This window comes from Macaca fascicularis, chromosome 1, assembly GCF_037993035.2.
Source record: "Macaca fascicularis isolate 582-1 chromosome 1, T2T-MFA8v1.1".
Classification (NCBI taxonomy): domain Eukaryota; kingdom Metazoa; phylum Chordata; class Mammalia; order Primates; family Cercopithecidae; genus Macaca; species Macaca fascicularis.
Window position 1 is genome coordinate 140,503,826 of NC_088375.1, and position 23,556 is coordinate 140,527,381.

Here is a 23,556-nt window from a genome sequence, read left to right on the forward strand (position 1 = left end):
TTCCGAGCCTCGGTGGCTGCTCAGGCTGCCCTTTAAAGAGACGTGTAGGAAGCCGGCTGCGGGGCGGCAGTGGGCGGAGCCACGACCCAAACGCCCGGAGACCGCACCAGGTGGAGGCAGTGTCTGCCGCACTCTGTCCTCTGACCACCAGGGGGAGCCCTGCGGCGCACTGCGCTCCGAGCCGCGCCGCCACGCTCTCTCGGCCCGCGCGCCCGCCGCGCACCGCCCGTCGCCACGCCCGCCGCAGGCTGAGGGCCAGTCACTCGCGGGCCGGCGTCCCGCAGCCGATTCGCGCCCCGCCCCTGCCCCGCCGCGGGACGAGTAACGGTTACGAAGCACTTTCTCGGCCGCGATTTCTGCTTAGTCATTGTCTACCAGGAAACAGCTCCCTCAATTTGGAGTCAGCTCTCCCGCTGCGGCAGCAGTAGCCGGGGCCGTAGCCGCAGTCACCGGTGCCTTCCTCTCCCGCCGCCGCCCAGCCGCCGTCCGGCCTCCCTGGGGCCCGAGCGGAGGCCAGGCTCCAGCCGCGCGGCGCCGGCAGCCTCGCGCTCCCTCTCGGGCCTCTCTCGGGCCTCGGGCACCGCGTCCTGTGGGGCGGCCGCCTGCCTGCCCGCCCGCAGCCCCTTCGCCGCTCGGCCCCTGGGCGGCCGCTGCCATGGGTACAGACAGCCGCGCGGCCAAGGCGCTCCTGGCGCGGGCCCGCACCCTGCACCTGCAGACGGGGAACCTGCTGAACTGGGGCCGCCTGCGGAAGAAGTGCCCGTCCACGCACAGCGAGGAGGTGAGCGCGGCGACCGTCGCCGCGGGGCTCCCGGGGCAGGCCTTGGGCCTGGCCGGGCGGTTCCGGGAAGGAAGAAGCACCCGCGGGCGAGGGAGGGTGGCAGGGCCTTGCTCTCACCTGGGCTTCGCCCGCGGGAAGATGCTAGGGCCAGTGTCGGCGCGACCTCGGGTCCAAACCCGCTACTGAGGGGCAACGCGTCTAAAAAACTTAGCGGGTGCAGCTGCGCACTGAGTGACGCCTCTCTCGGTGCTGTAAGGCTGGTGGCAAAACTCTCAAACATCCTGGGTCCCTCTTCCTGGCACGGAGGTCACAGAGGGCCAGGACGTCGCTCCGTCCCTCTTCACATCTCTCGCTTCCTTCCCCCACCCTGTCCAGGTAAAGGAATATTTTCGGAGATTGTCCTTTGGTGCATTCGGATGTAGTAGTATTCATAGTACACCTAACTTTTAGAATGTTGACATTAGACTCTATATTGCCGTGAAGCAAATGAGTAAGCACTCAGTTTTGGCTTTGGAATACCCTAAATACCCTGACTTTAGTCATTACACATTTTATGCATATATCTGTGCATCTATGTATGCTTTATCATTACACATTCTATGCATGTAACAAAATATCACATATGCCCCACAAATATGTACAAATATCTATCAATTAAAAAAATAAAAGTTTTGTAAAAACTGGAAAATAAAAAGACTAGTTACTAGTTAGAGGTGACAGAAATTAATCTGGAATTACAAACTTGTTACCTATTTGTTGGCCATTTCTGAGCGGATAGGAATCCACTGCACATTGTGCATATTGGCGGTATGAGACAATTCTAGTATTTAAAAAATAACAAAACCTTTAGATTTAGGAGCTATATGACTTTGGGAAAGTTAAAGTTGGGTAATAAAACCTTCCTCATCAGGTTGTTGTGAGAATTAAGAGGTAAAATATAAAAACGCACACCGTACAGGCATCTGTCTCCCTATCATCTGGTTTCATCAGAAAGATAAATCTTAATTAAAAGAAAAACCTTCCTAAACTATGTCGTATTATGATATCAGCTGTGTTCCTAGGCGGTTTCTGCTCTCTTCTATGAGATGTTGGTAACAAACCATGCAGCAGCACAGGGCATCCCTCTGAGTTAAGTGCTGGACCTGTGCCCAGGCCTGCTGTTGGGGTCAGTGCCCATCAGGAGATGAGAACTCTTGCTTGTAACTTAAGTAGGAATCTGAGTCTGTACCATATTCTGTGTTTATGTTGCAGCTCAGTGTGTATGTTTTGTTTTATTTCAACCACCTACTTTGGTTGTTTCTCCCAAAGATAAATATTTCTGTATTCGGTACATAGAGTCTTAATTTCTTCCAGTACTGTTGGTGGTACATAAATACAGAATTTTGCACATATATTGATATTATTGGGTGAAATTTTACCTATCTCACAATAGCATACTCTAAAGTAGTGACTCAAAAGAGTTTCTGACTGCAAACACAGTAAGAGGTACATTTTACCTTGCAATCCAGGTAATAGTTGTATAATCAGTATATCTGAAACAGGTTTCACAAAAAGATATTAGCCCTTATTTTATACTCTGTATTCTGATTTTTTCTGTCTTATTTTAATTTTTAAAATGTTGATTTCTTGATGCTCGGAGTCACACACCGCAGTTTGTAAAACATTGTTCAAAGGACTAATTCTGGTTTCTAGTGTTTTATTTAGGGCACTTCATAAGAGTAGGATAAAACTAAAGAAACTAGAAAACATTTGAGGAAAACTTGAAGGAATGGCATCATACTGTAGGGAAACTATGACTGCTTGGTAAGAGCAAAAGGGGAGGCACATTTTGTTTCTATGTAAAAAGAACTTTGTAACATCCAAAGCTCCAAATTGGGATATACTACTTGGAACAGTTCAGCCTCACTGAAGAGATTAAAGAAACTAAACAAATCACTTATTTTTGAGAAAATGTACATGTTGGGTCGAGAGTTCATTTAAATTTCTTACAAGGTCTTTTCTAGTTCTAATTTTTAAAAAACTGTTATGACCTCTGTTCAGATTTTTTGTTTCACTGGAATTTTATGAAATCAAATAGCTTTTAAGTGGACCATTATAGGACTGTTTTGCCCACTTCTTTGTTGTAAGGCTGTTTGACTGGTTGAATCATGGTATTGAAAAAATTCTTATACAACTCCAGATCTAATGGTAGGCTAAGTTGTGGTGATGCTTATCCTCAGTGATATTGCATGTGTATTATAAGAATGAAGAGAGCAGAGAACAAACATAAACATTAATGTTAATGACAAACATTAACCCAAGTACAAGGTTAATGTTTAGTCAATATAGCGAACATGTAATTTACAAGATTAAAAATCATTAGGCTTGTGATAAAGTCAATGAATTTCCTACGCAATTATAATGTTAGACTGTTTTATGATGTGTCCTGACATTTTGCAGAATCCAAGATTAAAGAAATTGTTTCAAGAAGAGGGTGAATACTATGAAAATATACGTACTTTCCTGAATTGAGGAATTCATTGGGAAAGCCTCAAGTGTGCAAATGAGCCATCCTTCCGGAGGGAAATTTCTTAGAATTCTCCCATGTTTTGAGCCAAAGCACTTCCGATAGAATTTTTAACCTCTAGTTGGTTCTGCTCTTTCAATGTTTACTAATTTTTAAGAGACTGTTATGACTTGTAATTCTATCTGGAATGATTATCAACTCATTTTCATCCACTGACTTAAATTTGATTATAAATATGCTTTACATAAAGATCTAGACCTTGTGATTTGAATTCAAGTGAATTGTTGTGATTAGCACATAAATTATTATTATGGATTGTGAATCTTAACATAGGTAGTTCTGTGCCCTTAAATTGATAAACCAATTATGTCTTGTAATCGTGTGTACTAAGATATACGTAGTACAGTGGTTGTATCAATTTTTATCATAAGCAATCATAGTTCAGATAGTTCAGAAGTTTAGTGTCTGCTGTTTCTGTTAGGAAAGTGCTTTTGCAATTCAGGGGCTTGCCTCTAGTTACTCATTTGTGTTTTCATTGATCGCCCACAGAAGAATGCAAAACATTATGTCCTTGGTTATCTAATAAGGCAGTGATTTCAGACTGCCAGGTTTGGCCCATTAGTGGTCATAAATCAGTTCAGTGAGTCATGGACCAATATATTTTTTCTAAGTAATATGTTAGAACCATTAGAGTGCCTGGCATGTTGTGAAAATAAATATCGTTTTGTGAATGTTTTGTTCCATTATATGTATATAGGTCTTTGCTCACTATGTGAATGTATGTCTTACTTTGGACTACTATCAAATAAGTCTGAAATACACTTCAATAAAGTATGTTTGAATTAATTTACAACATACTAGAATATTTGTATAAAATTTTTTTTGTTTAAGAAAACATGGAAGACAGGTTAGAGGTGCACCTAAATGTTAGGAAATGACTTCTGGACTGTCATACAAGTTGAGTTCTGCAAGATATGTCTATCCTGGTGGTTCTCAGACTTTAGAGTACATAGATAAAGTACTCTTCTTGGGATGCTTGCTAAAATGAAAGTCCAAACTGCTCCTGGAGAGTGATTCAGTGGGTCTAGGATTAGGCTCAGGAGTCTGAACTTTTAATAAACAGCACAGGTGAATCTGAGGTAGGATTTTCCAGCTACACTTATTCTCTAATAATTTAATTTGTTTGTCTTTGAGAAATGTGGCATAGTTGTGACATGAATTCCAGTCAGACAGCCTGGGCTTGAATCCAAGTTCCTCTGTTTATAAACCTTATTTTTGTTTCTTTATGAGTGCCTTTTTTTTTTGGAGGAAACAGAATTGCTCTGTTGCCCAGGCTGGAATGAAATGGCATCATCTCAGCTCACTGTAACCTCCACCTCCTGGGTTCAAGAAAAATTGTCCTTCCTCAGCCACCTGAGTAGCTATTGCAGGCATGCACTACTATGCCCACATGATTTTTGTAATTTTAGTAGAGACAGGGTTTCACCATGTTGGCCAGGCTGGTCTTGAACTCCTCACCTCAAGTGATTTGCCTGCCTAAGCCTCCCAGAGTGCTGGGATTACAGGCATGAGCCACTGTACCTGGCCTGTGAATGCTTTTATGTCTCAACAGTTTGCTTAAATTTTCACTGGTACAAAAAACACTTTAAAGTAATTAGACAACTGCTTTAGTTCAAGAACCTTTGAGAAACAAGAGTAGGGTGAAAACAGGCCTGAATTTATCTATGTTAAAGGAAATAAAAACCCTGTAGAATTAAAATTGGGGTTCATATGGTATTTCCTGTTGCTATCTTTTTTTCCTGCTTATCAAATTAATATATTCTTATTGTAGAAGTACAGAAAAGTACAGAGTTTGATTAACAGTTTCAAACTGCATTCGTTTTGCAGCTTCGTGATTGTATCCAAAAAACCTTGAATGAGTGGAGTTCCCAAATCAACCCAGATTTGGTGAGGGTAAGTGAAATGTGAATGCAAAAATCATGCAGGTCAAAAAGGAAGTAAAGTAAACAGGAAGTTAATTTCTTCAGTTTTGTGAGGGAAGTCAAATAGGCAATTAGCCATAAAACTCTCTGTGGTCGATTTGCTGAGACGGCACTCTGATCCAGTAGGCTTATGCGTAAAACAGAAAATCTAGACTGTAGGCAACTGTTTAACCAGATAAGATACTAGGATTCTCATGCTTAATTCTCACCACGGTTTCCTCACTGTGGTTTCCTCACTATTAGTGTTTTATTTCAGTTTATATTTGGTCTAGTAGAGGAATGATTATCAGTTGTGATTGATTGATTGCTTTGGTAGACTCAATGTCACTAGAAGTAATTTTTCAAATGTCAGTTTCCGACGAAACAGTAAGGAACTGTGTTCCATTAAATGTCAGTATATGGCTACTGTCATAAATGTTAGTGTTCAAAACCCTAAACCACTCTTTGAAATCTAACTCAGTTAAAGGCTCACAGCACATTACTTAGGCTACTTTAAAAGTATGGAAAAGGACATGTGTGGAAATACTGGTTCCTCTGGGCATACCGCAACCATGTAACTCTATAGCTACTATATAGACATTGAGTAATGGTTTTTTAAATCAATCTGTGTTTCTCTGAAATGACTATTTATTCTATTTATGCTTGACTTGTAAACACTTACTGAACCCCTGATATGTGCTGTGAAAGTGCTCAAGAATCATGGGAAAGCCTTAGCTGTTTACTTTGTATGATATTGTAAATGTAAGTTAATACGTTTCTGATGTATATGTACTAATATTTTCTCATTATCCTTGTGCATTATTCATTAAAATACGTTCAAATGGCCTTTGCTTTTTTCTGTTTTACTCAGGAAAAAAGTTTTGGTTTACAATGCTTGTGATTACAGGCCGGGCACAGTGGCTCACGCCTATAATCCCAGCACGTTGGGAGGCTGAAGCAGGTAGATCACCTGAAGTCAGGAGTTTGAGACCAGCCTGGCCAACATGGCGAAATCCCATCTCTACTAAAAAAACAAAAAAACAAACAAAAAAAAGCCAGGCGTGGTGGTACGTGCCTGTAATCCCAGCTTGGGAGGCCGAGGCAGGAGAATCACTTCTTTTTAGAGTAAAATTATCTGCTGTGCTAGTGTTTCTGACTCCTCACATATGCCCCCACTGCTTGTTTTTAATTTTTTTGATCATGCTTCTTTGTAAATACCTCGTCAAAATGAGACAGATTTTCTCAGAAAACAGATACACACACACACACACACACCATTTTACCTTTATGTCAGAGCTTTACAACCCTTGTAAAGCCCACCTAGCCACCCAGACCTCAGGTAAATAGCTCTGTTGTCTTATAGGTTCTCTGCTTCTTTTAGGCATTATGGATAATAGAAAATTTTATAATTAATCAGAAGCATTAAATTTTGTATTTATTTTAAATATTGTGTTTATTATAGGAATTTCCAGATGTCTTGGAATGCACTGTATCTCATGCAGTAGAAAAGATAAATCCTGATGAAAGAGAAGAAATGAAAGTTTCTGGTAAAGTACAGTCTTTTCAATTTATTTTGTTACATAGTGGAAGCGATAGATTTTGTTAGGCATTAAAATAAGCCTTTCTTTGCTCAGACACTAAATGTGAGAAATTCAAAAATTATTTTTTAACATAATTTTACTTAAACTCCAAGATGGAGTTCTAAGAGGTCAATGCTGGCTATTATATAAGAGTCAGAATAGAACTTCAACTTGCTGTTCTTCATGATGGTGTCATCATGTCATGTAATTTATGTGTCAAACTTCAGAGCAGTAGAAAGATTAAGATGAAGGAGATGGAAAGGATAAAGGGAAGGCTTAGAAGCAGTGTCCACCCAAAGCAAGCATAAGCACCCCCTTCTGGTAAGATACTGGTAAGCAATGTCTGAGGTCACCTGCAAATATAAAAAGAAACCTGGGCAAGTTACATGGAGAGAAAGAAAATACTGTAACACCCACTCAGGAAATGTAGTGAGTGACAAATTCCAGAAACTGTACTATACTCAAGGAATACAAAAATGAAAAGATATGCCATCTCTGCCCTTACCTTACAGTTAGCATAGCATAATCATTAAAAGCTTGAGCTTTGAAGTTTCTGGGTATGCAGATTACAGGCTAGTATAATGTTGGGCCAACAAAGACTTTAACCTCCCTGAGCCTCAGTTTTCTCATCTATAAAATGGGGATGTATCTGTTTCTCTGGCTTCTTTGTAAACTGGATGAAATAACAAAAGAAGCACTTAGCACAGTGCTTGCCTCAAAGTAAGTTCTAGGTAGCTATTGTTTGCTACCATGTTGTTGTTATTGTGGTTGTTGCTATTTTATTATTATTGAGATGGTTAATAATAATAAATTGCATGTAAGATGAGATAGGGTATTGTCTTTTTAGTAACTTTTTAGTGTCTTTTATAGTAACTACCATTTATTGAGTCTTGCTTTGTGCCAGACACTGTACTTGGTACTTTATGGTTATATTTTCTCATTTAATTCTCAAAACAATCCTGCAAGGTAAGTCTGTTACCGCATTGCATTAGTGATATTAAATAACTTGAAGGTTGTCATACAACCAGTAAGTGGTTGAACCAGGAATCCACTCGGGTATGCCTAACTCCAAAACCCATTTTTTCCTGTTAATTTTACATTGCTGTTTGTGTTGGAAAGGACGTAAACCAACATTCTTTCTGAGGTTGACTGTAATTCATGATTTAGTTCCATCTTGGGTCTCTTAGAAGTTGTCTTCAGTTCCTACAGGGCTTGAGATTTCTTAATAGGTATCAAAATTCTCCCCATCTAAAGAGCTTTCCTCTTTCTACCTATCCAAAAAAGCCTCATCCTTCAGAGAAAGGAGACCATTTCAGACAGCACAAATTCATGGACAGAGGAATAGTAGTGGGGAAGGTTTTCATAGAGTTATAGGGGCTAAAGTTAGACCAAAATAGTAAATACTGACTCTCATCTAGTAGAGAAGCTGGGATGGCTGTTCAATAAGGAGTAATCTCAGGGAAGCAGTGTTTTTAGAGACATCACCTAGCAGTAGGAAGGAAGGGACTCATATAAGAAACATACAAGAAAATGTGTTGCATGTATCGGATGTCAGGCACTTTATATAAGGGTATTTCATTAGCCCTATTTTTCTCTGTTTCCTCTTTTGATTTTTTTCTTTTCTTGCTCTTTTGCTACTCTACCTGTTTGTCTATTGAGTAAATTTATTTTTTTGAACAGTGAGTTTACATAAATACGTACATATAAAGTTGAATTTAAATGAAACCAAAACCTCAATCTTACAAATATAGAAAATGACTCAACTTTCCTAGTAACCAAAGAAATGACAATTAATGTGGTCCTGGGTAGGTATGTATTGTACCTACTAAGTTTTTTTTAAAAATTTAATAATAGCATCCTATGTTGATAGAAGAGCAATTCTTAATTGGTGGTGGTGTGGTAAACTGGCACACATCTTTTAAAGTATAACAAGACTGACACAAAACGTCATGTGCTTTGACTCATAATCACATTTCTAACAATTCATCCCTGGGAAATGATATAGTATAATGCTGAACAACAAGTTACTAAGATGTTTGTTTTGGCATTATATATGTGAAAATAGAAAACTGGAACTACTACTGGAACATTTACTAACCTAAATGTTCAATAAGTAGAACTCATTTAATAAATGCCACTCTTCAAAACTACAAAATAATATTCAACCATTAAAAAATGAGCATGTAAAATTGGCTGGGCTCAGTGGCTCACGCCTGTAATCCCAGCACTTTGGGAGGCGAGTCAGGTGGATCATTTGAGGCCAGGAGTTCGAGACCAGCCTGGGCAACATGGCAAAACCCCGTCTCTACTAAAAATACAAAAATTAGCCAGGCATGGTGGCGCAGGCCTATAAGCCCAGCTACTTGGGTGGCTGAGGCATGAGAATTGCTTGAACCAGGAGGAGGTTGCAGTGAACCAAGATGGCACCACAGTGCGACAGAGAAAGACTCTGTCTCAAAAAAAAAAGTATGTAAAATTATACACTAAAAACACAGAATAATATTCAAGGCCACCCCTAAGTGGAAAAAAAGCCACAGAATACACAGAAGTCTAAACAATAATTTGGGTGATGAGACTGGCCATTCTTTTTGGTCTTTCTACTTTTATAGGTCTTCATTTCTACAGTAAGCACATGACTATTAGGATAAAAAAAATTTTTCCTGATGTGGTGCTGTAATCCCAGCACATTGGGAAGATTGCTTGAGGCCAGGAGTTCAAGAGTCCCTGGGCAACATATCGAGACCCTGTCTCTACAAAAAAATGAAAAAAATTAGCCAGGTGTAGGGGTACATGCCTGTAGTCCTAGCTACTTGGGAGGCTAAGGTGAGAGGAACACTTGAGCTCAGAATGTTGATGCTGCAGTGAACTGTGATCGCACTACTGCACTCCAACCTGGATGAGAGTGAGACCCTGTCTCAAGAAAAAATTGTGGTGATTCACACCTGTAATCACAGCACTTTGGGTGACTGAAGTGGGAGGATCCCTTGAGGTCAAGAGTTCAAGGCCAGCCTGGGCAATATAATGAGACCCTGTCTCTACAAAAAATTTTTTAAATTAAAGAAATTTTAAGATAACTAAATACTACATAGAAATATATTTAAAATATTTGTTACATAAAGTTAAACCAAATAGAAGAGGAAATGATGTTATGCCCTACTTCATATGACCAAAAACTGGAAGATAATGTCTGAAAATGAAAATGATTGTATTGGGAAGGTAGAATTGTGGACTTTTTTTTTTTCTTTTCAGTTTTCTTCTCATTACATTTTTTATTTAGTCTTTGTATATAGATTTTGGTTTATTGGAGAAAGTATATAATGTGCTCTATTAATGTTTTAAGTCATAAAAATATAAATTTCAATTAATTTAAGCTCCAATAGTTATCTAACCTGCTTCTAATAAATGGGAAATAAATATTTACTTTTTGTTTTGATAAACAGATATTTGTTGGCAACTAGCACATGATTTTAAAAGTACAGTGGAACTATACATTTATGTCTTAAAACTATAAAGTTATGTGACTGGGAAAGGAAAAATAATTCATTCAGGATTATCTGTCATCTTAGTATTATAGTAGTGTTAATGCTAGCATATAGTGAAATGTGTATCCAAATGTAGTAATCAGTTTTGTTTTCTTTGTTACCCAGCAAAACTGTTCATTGTAGGATCAAACTCTTCATCATCAACTAGAAGTGCAGTTGACATGGGTAAGCAAAAACTAAATTTTTTATCTTAATAGTGGACTTTAAATTAGTGTATGTGTATTAGTTATAACTTGTGTTTAGGTCCGGGTAAAAAGAAAATGAGTTGATTCCAATTTTACCTTTTAAAGTTCTAGCCTAGTTTCTTATGGCTTCTGTAAAATCATACTGACTTACGTAGGTCATACTTTGATATGCAAGAGGAACGTAAAAGGTGTAATGTAGTTAAATGTTCACTGTCTGTTTGGAGATAGAAGTTCTTAATCATATTCTTAGCCCTTTTAGTATTAGAGGTGAAATATCAAAACCAACAATGGCAAAAAAAAAAAAAAAAAATTCAAGTATTTTATATCTATTTTTAGCACTTAGGTTATTGTGATAATAAAAAATTCTTCCAGTATTTACATATATTGAAAACTCAAATAATTGGCTCTTTAATGTAACTTTAGAATGAATAATCATTTAAAATAAGCTCTTCAATTATTTTTATAGAAATTAAGAAGTTATCTACCTCTATAAATGTGGATTAAGACCAAACATTCAGTTTTTCAGTGTCTCAAGCTTATTCTTTGCTGTGACTACCAGTTACAGAATATTAGGTCATAATTCTTGTGATCATCCATATGCGATAGTAGTGAGCAAGTAGAACTGGAGAAGAAAATTTTATGAAGGTAAGGGAGCTACTAAAAACTTCTGGGACCTAGGAAACAAGAAGAAATTTTTTTCCCCAGAAAGAGGAGCATGTAGTAGCTGTAAGCTGCCTAGGAAGAAGGCAGGTCAGAGAAACCCACTTGTCTGCCACACAGAGCAAGTAGGTAAATGGGCACTTACACATTTTTGAAAGATGGAAATGTTCTAAATGAAAAGTAAACTATGAAATAATCTGTTATTTTGAAAACTAGTGAAGAATATGGACAGAATTCAGTGAGATACTTTGAAAACATTAGAAATATTTGTTTTTATGATGTAACAAGCGTTTATTCTCCTTGTGTTTTCCTTCCTATCAGCCTGTTCAGTCCTTGGAGTTGCACAGCTGGATTCTGTGATCATTGCTTCGCCTCCTATTGAAGATGGAGTTAATCTTTCCTTGGAGCATTTACAGCCTTACTGGGAGGAATTAGAAAACTTAGTTCAGAGCAAAAAGATTGTTGCCATAGGTACCTCTGATCTAGACAAAACACAGTTGGAACAGCTGTATCAGTGGGCACAGGTAAGGGATGGCAGGATCATGAGTACTCCGGGAAGAACTTGCCCTTTTCAGTCTTTGCTGCACACTGTTGAGCGTGATGCACATAGTGGCCATCCCTGCAGGGTGACTTTTCCACATGTGGGAGTTTTGTTTTGTTTCTGCAGGAGTTTTGAGGCAGGTTTTATCATTTGGAGTTTTTGTTTCTTTTTATTTAAATGTATCTCTGATTGAACTGAATGTTAATCCCAGTTAAAATGAGTGACAAAAATACTAGAAAATGTGTGTTAAAACATTTATAGCCAAATGAATTAAGGCCATTTCCTTCAGTTCTACTTATGTGCTGAAAACAATAATACCTAAAGAAAAACCTTACAGCCGGGTGCAGTGGCTCACATCTGTAATCCCAGCACTTTGGGAGACCAACCTGACCAATATGGTGAAACCCTATCTCTACTAAAAATAAAAAAATTAGCTGGGCGTGGTGGCACATACCTGTAATCCCAGCTACTCAGGAGGCTGAGGCAGGAGAATCACTTGAACCCCAGAGGCGGAGGTTGCAGTGAGCTGAGATCGCACCACTGTACTCCAGCCTGGGTGACAGAGCAAGACTCTGTCTCAAAAAAAAAAAAAAAAAACACCTTCTTTTTCTTTAGGTACTATTAGACCATGACTCTAATTTCCTAAGTAAGGGAACATTATATATAACAAATATTTTGCTGTTATTCAAAGATGTGTAAGACTGTCAGTTCATACAACTTGATATGGAGTGAGTGTCATAAATTAATTATTCCCCCTCTCTGGTCTAATAACCTACATTATTAGGAAAGTCACTTGCTGGCATTTTACCTTTACTCTCAGTATTTTTCTTTATTCCTTTTCCTCCTTCTTCAGCCTTCTCCTTTTCAGAGCTTTCAGAGTTTCTTATGGACAGGAAGACCTAGAGAAAGTATTTCCCCTTCTCCTTGATGGTAGCCAGAATGAGGTCAAGAAACTACCGGAGAGACTTAGATGATTCAGAATGTAAATTAACCAGTGCAGCTGCTGGAAGCTGTCAGTTCTTTTCTTTCAAAATGTGTGTGATTCATAGCCATATTTTACACTTTAAATATATTTACTTGTATTTGATCCTCTACCTTTAAGACCTATTCCCTCTGTAGCTGAAACCATCACACTTAACAAACTAACAAAAAGCATGTTTGTTTTCTAGGCAGATGTATTAGATTGTTAAATGGTTCTAGCAGGAGACTTTTTAATAGTGTAGTACCGGGCCAGGCATCGTGGCTCACACCTGTAAGCCCAGCACTTTGGGAGGCCGAGGTGGGTAGATCACCTGAGGTCAGGAGTTCAAGACCAGCCTGACCAACATGGTGAAACCCGGTCTCTACTAAAAACACAAAAAATTAGCTGGGCGTGGTGGCGGGCGGCTGTAATCCCAGCTACTCAGGAGGCTGAGGCAGGAGAATTGCTTGAACCCAGGAGGTGGAGGTTGCAGTAAGCCAAAATCATGCCACTGCACTCCAGCCTGGGCAACAGAGCAAGACTCCATCTCAAAAAAAAAAAAAAGTGTAGTACTATGTTGGATTTTTCCTCCCCCTAGTGGTACACTGCAAAATACATTTTGCAACATACTACATAGGGAAAAGGTAATAGGGAATTCCTGTTCCCTATTACTACTAACCTAGGTTAGAAAAGCATATATTAATAATGATATTAATGTAAAAGTATTTTGTAAGCTTTAAGCACTGTGGATTGTGATTTTTCATATGTTCTAAAATTATGTTATTGCTTATTGCTTTCTATTTTTGGTATTTAATTTAGTAGTGATACCATGATTTTATTTTCACTTCTAGGTAAAACCAAATAGTAACCAAGTTAATCTTGCCTCCTGCTGTGTGATGCCACCAGATTTGACTGCATTTGCTAAACAATTTGACATACAGCTGTTGACTCACAATGATCCAAAAGGTAAAACTGATATTTTCACTATAGAGATTGATCATAAGCTTTGTCTTACAAAAAGGCACTTGTTGATACATAATTTTAAGTGTGGACAGTGATAAAAATACAGTGTTATCTGAACTATTCTTAATGGTTAGTTCAAAACATACATGTCTTTATTTTCAGAAAACTTTATCTCTGTACCAATGGGGAAAAAAAAGTGAAGGGATCATTTCCTGAACATCTGGTCTTTTGAGGTTCACAAATATTAAACTACACAGAAAAGATCTTTTGAGACATTCTAAATAGTAATATATATAATACTATCTAGCATAGCAAAGACTGGACCAAAAGGCCACTTGATTTTTTCTTTGGTTTTGAGATGGAGTCTTGTTCTGTTGCCCAGGCTGGAGTGTAGTGGCATGATCTCAACTGACTGCAGTCTCCACCTCCCGGACTCAAGCTCTCCTCCTGCCTCAGCCTTCTGAGTAGCTGGGACTACAGGCACATACCACCACACTTAGCTAATTTTTGTATTTTTTGTAGAGACAGGGTTTCACCATGTCACCCAGGCTGGGCTTGAATTTCTGGACTCAAGCAATTCCTCCACCTCAGCCTCCCAAGGTGCTGGGATTTTAGGCATAAGCCACTGTGCCTGGCCAAAAGGCTATTTTATTCAAGGAGATAAATATCTGGAAAAAGTGGCACATGTAATATAATTCAAAACTTAATAAGCAACTTAGGATACGTAAGTAGGTATTTTATTAAGACATGTTTATATTTGATTAATGACAATGGCTTGTCTGTCTTTTATAGAATAATTTTTTGCAACATTTTATAAGATAACTAGAAAGACTTGGAAGATAATATTGAACATAACTTGCAAAGATAAATGTTTCAGAGAGCCTGTATATTACCTAGTATTTTTGGCATAAATGAGAAATGTTTGTTTATAAGTGAGAAATGTCTTGTGAAAGTTTTAATTCTCAATGACATTTTTATAGAAGTTCTGATTTAATAAATATTAGAGGAAATTATATTTCATAGATAATTCCCACCAAAAAAATATTCAGCTTTTACTTCCATACCTAAAAAGATGACACAATATCGGTGGGTTGATTCAGTTTGCTCATTTTAAGAATGCTATGGATAATCTATTAAAACTTTATACTATTTATTAGCAGTCTGCTTCATTCTCATTTCTTCACTGTTTCATCAGAGGAGGGGGAGATGGAGGAGAAAGAGTTTTAATAGTTATTGTTCCTTGAATGCCAAGCATCATGCCAAATGCCTCAGAGAGGTTATCTATAATCCTCACAACAACTGAAACTATACATTTTTTTAGTCAGGAAATAGAGCCTCAGAGTGAAAGGAACTAGCCAAGGTCACCCAGCTGGCTTTGGGCAAAGTTTGAACTTGGCCTAAGTCTTGGATTATTTTGGAGCCTTTTCCACTATACAATCTCTCTGATTTGAAATGTTAGTATTATAATATTACAGTCTGAAAACTTTATCCATTTTCATTTAAATCATACCAGAATAAAATACAGTGACTTTTTCCTTCCCAGTAGAGCTTTCACAATCAAGTAAACTGATTTTTTAAGCCATTTTAGTGAAAAATCTAACAAATGTTATGCTGATTTATTCTGAACTGTAAGTCATTTAAATTTTAACTTTCCATATGTTGGCAGATGTCACGTGTCTCTTTACTTTTTGGAGGCTCTTCTAACAGTAATTGTTACCAACAGCTGATGATCCAGCCTGTACCCTCTTCTAGCTTCACTTGAAAAAAACTCAATCCTTTTTCTAGTAGGAAAGGAAATACGAAGAGATTAAGGTGTCTAGTGTTTTATTTTCACATCTCTAAATGTTGACATTTAGAATGTGTGCTAATACGGCAAAATATGTTGCATATGTATATGAGGAGAGAGATTTAATCCTTTTTATATTTTTTGTATTACTGACATAATTTGATACTTGGTTGTCTTTTTTAATTCTAAGACTTTTGGTGAAAATGTATAGGCTTATCCTGCATTTATCATTAATGAACCGTCAGACACTTTAATCTGTAATGAAGCGACTCTTGATTTAATTTGTCATGTTTACTGACTAAAGAGTTCAACCATAGTTAAATTTTAAAAGTATGTAGTTAATGAATAGCATAGTCTCTGATTTTGTGTCATATTTTTAATTTTTTTAAGGAACCAAACTGTAAAACATTTAACTCTGCTTGTCATCTAAAATAGAATTTTGTTTATAAATTCCCTGAAGGTCTACCCCTGTTCTAAAAATTACCCTTACTCCCCATAATGGGTTTATTTTCCATTACCCTTTGTACTAGAAGTGTAATAACAATTTAACTAGAGAGTAAAATTGTAAAGTAGATGATCTTGAATTTAGAACTTTCCCTTTTTGTTTGTTCCCCGCCCCCCATTTCGATTAAATCCAATCTGTATTATATCTCTTTCCCTCAGGGTCCTCTTTGTTAGAAAATCTGATAAATCCATATTAATGTTAATTTTCCAAGGAGACATTTGCATTCTATTTATGAAAACTATCATTTACTAGTGATGTGACCTTGGCCAAGTTACCGAACCTCTCTGCCTCAGTTTCCCCCCATAAAGGAGATAATAGTATCTATCTCATAGGGTTAGCATGTGGATTAACTAAGTTAATACATGTAAAGTACTCAGAAAAGTACCTGGCACATGAAAATAGCTAACATTGATTGAGCGTTTACTATTAATGCTATTCAGGTATCACAGCAGTTCATTTGGGAGTAGGTGGGTCCCTTAGCACTCCGAAATCAAACTGTGAGGATGCTCACTTAATCCCTATCTGTAGGTTGCTTCTGACCCCAGTGGAATCTTTCCATATTGATTGATGCATATAATAGACATCTGAGCACCATTTGCCAGCCATTGTTCTGGATACTAGAGATAAAGGACCAAGTCAGACAAAAATAAACCCTCATGGAATTTATATTCTAATGGGAGGAGACAGACAGTAAAATAAATGTTACATATGATAAGTGGTAGTATATGCTATGGAGATAATTTGGCTGAAGCAGAAAGAGTATCCAAGTTAATTGCTGTTTTATATGGTACAGTCAGAGAGGCCTCTCTACTAAGGTAATATTAATCAGAGACCTGCAGGAAGGGAGTGAGCCATGTGAATATCTGGAAAAAGTATGTTCAAGGAAAAGGGAGAAGCTAATTCAGAGGCCCCAAGGTGTGAATGTGCTTGAGGTTTTCAGGATACAGCAAGGAGGCGAGGCCAGTGTGGCCAGAGAAGAGGCAGTGAGGAGAGGAGTGGTGGGATATATATGGCATCAGAGCAGTCATAGAGAGCTTGGATATAAACTTGGAATTTGCTGGGCATGCTGGCTCACACCTGTAGTCCCAGCACTTTGGAAGGCCAAGGCAGGGGATCTCTTGAGTCCAGGAGTTTGAGACCAGCCTAGGCAACATAGTAAGACCTCATATCTACAAAAATAATAAAAATTAAATTAGCTGGCCTTGGTGATGCACATCTCTAGTTCTAGCTACTCAGGAGAATGAGGTGGAAGGATGCATTGAGCCCAGGAGTTTGAGGCTGCAGTGAGCTGTGATCATGCCACTGCACTCCAGCCTGGGCAACAGAGTAAGACATTGCCTCAAAAAAAAAAAAAAAAGAAAAGAAAAGAAAAAAAGAATTGGCACTGCGGCATTCTCAAGTTATCAACTGCTGGTAGAAGTGTAAAGCATAGCCTTTCTGTAAAGCAGCTGGCAATATGGCATGTATCTAGCTTTAAGAATGTACTTGGACTTTGGCCCTTCATTTCACAGCCAGGCATGCATTTTAAAATGTTCGTCATCTGCATTATTGTGGTGGTTTGTTTCTTCCATATTTGGAGATAAATTTATGTGTAGACTTTTTTTTTAAGATATAGTTGATAACAAAAATTTATTTAAATGGTCTTGCAATGATTTGTATTCAAATGCTTAAAGAAAGCATTGCTGGTACAAATATTTCTATTTTTAGAAAGGGTTTTTATGGATCAATGCCCCAGGTGTCATCAGAGCCATTGATGTTTTCATTGTTTAAAACGTCACCTGTAAAATGGGCATTATTTATGTGTATATGGCTTTTTTTGGCATTCCTGATAAATGTATTATATAAAGTCTATACATTGGATAACACTAATATATTTAAACTTACAGAGTTATTTGTAATGGAAACCACCATTTTAATGTACTGTAATTAATATGGTTATAATACATATAGTCCTTCTGTCCTCCCATCCACACAACTTTGCGTGTGTAATAAACCGATTTTTGTTTGAAAATATTTTTTGTGGCCGGGCACAGTGGCTCACACCTGCACTTTGGGAGGCCAACTTGGGTAGATCACCTGAGGTCAGGAGTTCGAGACCAGCCTGACCAACATGGTGAAACCCCATCTCTACTAAAATACAAAAATTGGTTGGGTGTGGTGGCACCTACCTGTAATCCCAGCTACTCGGGAGGCTGAGGCAGGAGAATCTCTTGAACCGGGAGGCGGAGGTTACAGTGAGCCGAGATCGTGCCACTGCACTCCAGCCTGGGTGACACAGCGAGACTCCATCTCAAAAAAAAAAAAAAAAAAAAAAAAACTCTTGTATCTCAATATTTTTAAACCATGGGCCTAAATAAAACTAATTTTGCTCAAGTTTTCTCAACCTAGGGAAAAAGAACTATGGTTCCATATTCAAAATAAATATAATAGACCCTTTTCCTAAGTAAGATTTTGTGGTTTAGTGATCACACCATTGCACTCCAGCCTGGGCAACAGAGTGAGATGCCATCTTAAAAATATATATATATATATATATTTATATATAATTTATATATATGTATAATTTATATATATTTATAATATATATTATTTATATATTATATATATTTTATATATAAAATATATATATATTTTTTTAAAGAATGTTTATCCTGGCATTATTTTTATTAGCAAAACAAATGTTTTGACCAATAATAGGGAAATATATTATTATGATAGCTATATAATATAGTAGTGGGGAAATTACTAAAAATGATCTTTTCACAGACTATTACATGGGAAAATATTCACAATATAAGTGGAAAAAGATAATTTAAAAGGCTGTAACTACAGTATGATTTCTAGTTTTATAAGATACAGGTATACCCACACAGATACAGATATAAGATAAAGAGATATATAGAGATTCAAGATATGGATGGAGATATATATATGAAGATATATACACATATACACCAAAAAAGTTGTAAGAAAGTGCATGACAATGGTGTATCATCTCCAATTGATAGGATTATCAGTTACTTTTTTTTTCTTTAGACTTTCCTGTATTTTCCCTGACTATACATTAGAATCACCTGGAGATCTTTAAAAAACTGTGATGTCTAGGCTGCACTCACCAAAAGTTATGAATTAAATAGGCTGGGGTAGAGTTGTAGTTACTTTTTTAAATAAATGCCTGGGAGTTTCTAATACTCTGGTTCAGATTCATAGCACACACATGAAGGATAAGCATATTATATATTAAATTTTGAGGGTTTCTTTTGTTATGTTAAATGCTTACCTACATAGTAAAGTGCTTTTTTGTTTTCCAATTTAACACGCTGGAGTTTTGTTTGTTGTTTCTTTTAGAACTGCTTTCTGAAGCAAGTTTCCAAGAAGCTCTTCAGGAAAGCATTCCTGACATTCAAGCGCACGAGTGGGTGCCACTGTGGCTACTGCGATACTCGGTCATTGTGAAAAGTAGAGGAATTATCAAATCAAAAGGCTACATTTTACAAGCTAAAAGAAGGGGTTCTTAACTGACTTAGGAGCATAACTTACCTGTAATTTCCTTCAATATGAGAGAAAATGGAGTTGTGTAAAAATCTAGTTACTGCCTGTAAATGGTGTCATTGAGGCAGATAGTCTTTCGTCATATTTGACAGTATGTTGTCTGTCAAGTTTTAAATACTTATCTTGCCTCCATATCAATCCATTCTTATGAACCACTTTATTGCTTTCCTTAAACTATTGTTTTCTAATTGAAATTGTCTATAAAGAAAATACTTGCAATATATTTTTCCTTTATTTTTATGACTAATATAAATCAAGAAAATTTGTTGTTAGATATATTTTGGCCTAGGTATCAGGGTAATGTATATACATATTTTTTATTTCCAAAAAAAATTCATTAATTGCTTCTTAACTCTTATTATAACTAACCAATTTAATTACAATTGTTAAAACTGAAATACTGGAAGAAGATATTTTTCCTGTTATTGATGAGATATAACAGAATAACTGGAGTAGCTGGGATTTACTAGTAGTGTAAATAAAATTCACTCTTCAATACATGAATGGAAACTTAAATTTTTTTATGTGTCCTTGCTTATAGTTTAGCTGTAATGATGTAACCATGTATTCTTGTACCGTATTATCTCTTTTTATTACTTATAAAGACAAACCAAAGTAAATCTGAAAAGGAGACTAGAAGCTTTGAAATTATTGTTTGGGGGGTTTATAAAAGCAACTACTGTCACCTCCAGATTCTTTTAAATTATTGATCCATCCTTAGTATATATTGCTACTCATTCAAGAATCCTCAGTATTGAGTACTTACCATATGTTAGGATACTGTGGGCTCTGGAGAGAGGAGGGGGCATAGAGCCAGGAATTAAGGATCACTTGAGTAAAATGTGTGATATTTATTCAATAACTGACTAGGAAGGACTAAAAGCCAGAAAGGGGATGAAAAAAAAATCCTTAATTCAGGGCCAACATTATCTACTTAAACAACTTTGAGATATAGTCTTCACTATTTTAAAGCAGAATAATATAATTGAAAGTTTATTGCTAAAAGAGACTATATAGGTCATTTCGTATAATTCTTCCTTAGTTTCAGAACCACAAAATTTTAAATAAATAAGCTATGAATGTTGATGTACACTATAAATCTCCTTAATTCTATAAATTTGTGTCTGTAACCTGAATAGTTTGAAAACTTCTTTTAAAATCTCTTGTATCTCAGCCGGGCACAGTGGCTCACACCTGCAATCCCAGCATTTTGGGAGGCCGAGGTGGGCGGATCACGAGGTCAGGAGTTTGAGACCAGCCTGACCAACACGGTGAAACCCTATCTCTACTAAAATACAAAAATTGGTTGGGTGTGATGGCACTTGCCTGTAGTCCCAGCTACTCGGGAGGCTGAGGCAGGAGAATCTCTTGAACCCCAGAGGCGGAGGTTACAGTGAGCCGAGATCACGCCACTGTGCTCCAGCCTGGGTGACAGAGCAAGACTCCATCTCAAAAAAAAAAAAAAAAAATCTCTTGTATCTCAATATTTTTAAACCATGGGCCTAAATAAAACTAATTTTGCTCAAGTTTTCTCAACCTAGGGAAAAAGAACTATGGTTCCATATTCAAAATAAATATAATAGACCCTTTTCCTAAGTAAGATTTTGTGGTTTACTGATTGGCTAATTTGATCATTAAAATTATGTGAAATCTATCCGGGCACAGCTCCTGCCTGTAATCCCAGCACTCTAGGAGGCCGAGGTGGGTGGATCACCTGAGGTCAGGAGTTCGAGACCAGCCTGGCTAACATGGTGAAACCCTGTCTCTACTAAAAATGCAAAAATTAGCCAGGTGTGGTGGCAGGCGCCTGTAATCCCAGCTACTTTGGAGGCAAGGCACGAAAATCACTTGAACCCAGGAGGTAGAGGTTGCGGTGAGCTGAGATCATGCCATTGCACTCCAGCCTAGGCAACAGAGCGAGACTATGTCACAAAAAAAAAGAAAAAATTATGTGAAATCATGTGATTTGCCTGGTAAAACTTGTTTAGATATTGAGCTACTTAAGCCTTCTAGCCTTTATATTAATCGTAATGTTATTAAATATATATATAGTTCATCTTTACATTTGGAAATGCCCATTTTTTTCATATAAGTCCTGAAACAAGTGTTCATTTTATTTTAAATCTATACAGTGAACTGGCCAAGATATTTTAAGAGGGAACTTTAATATCCCATTTATTATTTTTATAACCCTGGACTTACAAAAATTGTTTGAAGGGTTATTTTGAAAGTGGGGGAAAAAAACTTAGTTGCTAATGTATCTAAACTTCAGCTTTTTGGTGATCTCCTACACGCACCTTCAACTCTTCACAAAGAAGCAAGATTATAGATTCATTTTCTGAAGGGGATCGTGTATGGAATTTTTTAATAAGTTTTTAATTTTACCTCTGTACTCATGATTTTCTATTATTGAATAATCTTTTAAAACACTGATTTTTAAAGCTTTATATATAAGCTTTCTAAGCTGATGTTCACATCTTTTTTTCATGAACTATCAGAATATAGTGAACACTTTTCAAATGTTTAAGGACTTAATGTTTAAAAAGCCATAAAATAGAGTGGTAATACTACCAAATAATTACTTAAAACTGAAAGCTAAGTTATCAATAGTTTATATAACAGATGTTTTCTGAGGAGATGTGAATCCAGTGTGACCAAGGTAAAAAAAAGTTTATATAATTGTTTTTTTTCCAGTAAATATGAAAAAAAAAAGCTGTAGCTTGTTTATTACATTTCCAGAATACACTGGAGCCTTACTGTAACACAATGTACTGTAATTTGGAATTTGTTCTGTTATGAGTCTATCTTGAATTCCCATCCATGAAACTGTAGTCACCAAAAGCAGCAAGTATTTTCACATGATATAAAAGACCATATTGTGCTAGTATGTTAATAGAATATCCATTTAGGGATGGCCATTGCTAGAACTTGAATCACAAATAATAGCTAATAATTATTCATTTTTCAAAAAAGATCATTTGGATAGCAGCTATGTATAAAATGGAAAATAAAAAATTATTCTGTTTTGCATGAATAGTTCAGACTTTCCCATACCAGAGCCAAGTAGTAACTAAAATTAGGATCTTAATTTTCAATGATAAAAGGTCTAAGGCTTATTTAATTATGCTCCTTTAACATTGTCTTTCTAGATTTTTCAGCCAGTATTTTCAATATTTGGGAATGTAAACAATTGATATATTTATTGTATGTTGGCTAGAAGTTCATCCTTCTGCAAAATATGCATTCGGAGAAATGTGAAGCTTGTTTTAATGAGGATTTAAACCATTTGTGTCATTTATGTTTTCATATTCAAATACACCAACTTAAAATTCTGAACCTATTTTTTTCATCATTAACTTCCTATGTTACCAGAACGTATACCTTTTTCCTGTAAAGTTGGCAATGGGATATGGCAGTTTTATTTTTGAAAAATATGTAACATGACTTTAATATTTTTATAGTTTTCAGAATTAGAAACATAGGAAGGGAAAATGTTTTAATTAGATAAGTCAACTTTTTATGTGTCAGTAGTGGTGTACTATAATAGCAAATTATAAAGCATTATTACATATTTATAATAATTTTTAATATTACCTACATTATGAATTTAACCAAAATAAAGTGTGAGTTGTATATTTTTAATTGGGTTTTTTCAATAACTGGAAGCATCCTGAAGCATTATATTGATTTTTGAACTATCTGAACTCAAACTAAGTATGATTTGAAAATAAATTAATAATTTAAAAACATCCAAATCATAAAGCTATTTATGCATTCATTCATTCCACAAAGATTTATTGAATGCCTGCTATGTGTTAGGCACTGTGCTACAGATGGACACAGATGAAAAATAACTCCTATCTTCAAGGAACATATGGTATATGTGGGGGGAAAGGGAGGAATCTGTATATGAATAAGAGCAATAAAAGGCTGCCTCTGTTGGCTGGGCGCAGTGACTCACACCTATAATTCCAGCACTTTAGGAAGCTGAGGCGGGCAGATCACTTGAGGCCAGAAGTTCGAGACTGGCCTG

The 23,556-nt window shown here is 36.9% G+C and overlaps 1 protein-coding gene and 1 long non-coding RNA gene across 2 annotated transcripts in view; one reads left to right on the top strand and one right to left on the bottom strand.

The window, feature by feature from the left end:
* The window catches only part of LOC135964479 (uncharacterized), a 72,073-nt gene extending 71,092 nt beyond the window's left edge, over positions 1–981 (bottom strand). Inside the window, exon 1 of the long non-coding RNA XR_012417572.1 lies at positions 899–981. This is a non-coding gene — a long non-coding RNA (uncharacterized lncRNA). The remainder of the gene's footprint in view (positions 1–898) is intronic.
* On the top strand, positions 305–20,023 carry GCLM (glutamate-cysteine ligase modifier subunit). Its single transcript, XM_045366990.3, has 7 exons — positions 305–781; positions 5,175–5,240; positions 6,711–6,795; positions 10,476–10,535; positions 11,537–11,739; positions 13,569–13,683; positions 19,320–20,023. The coding sequence occupies exons 1-7, from the start codon at positions 656–658 to the stop codon at positions 19,487–19,489; spliced, it is 825 nt and encodes a 274-aa protein (XP_045222925.1). The 5' UTR covers positions 305–655; the 3' UTR covers positions 19,490–20,023.
* Positions 20,024–23,556: the final 3,533 nt, after the last annotated feature.

Bases quoted from the DNA above. Each gene is read 5' to 3' on its own strand.
- GCLM (XM_045366990.3), top strand. From the start codon at position 656: ATGGGTACAGACAGCCGCGCGGCCAAGGCGCTCCTGGCGCGGGCCCGC. The intron at 782-5,174 runs GTGAGCGCGGCG...TTCGTTTTGCAG, and splicing joins CGTCCACGCACAGCGAGGAG to CTTCGTGATTGTATCCAAAA. The intron at 11,740-13,568 runs GTAAGGGATGGC...TTTCACTTCTAG, and splicing joins AGCTGTATCAGTGGGCACAG to GTAAAACCAAATAGTAACCA.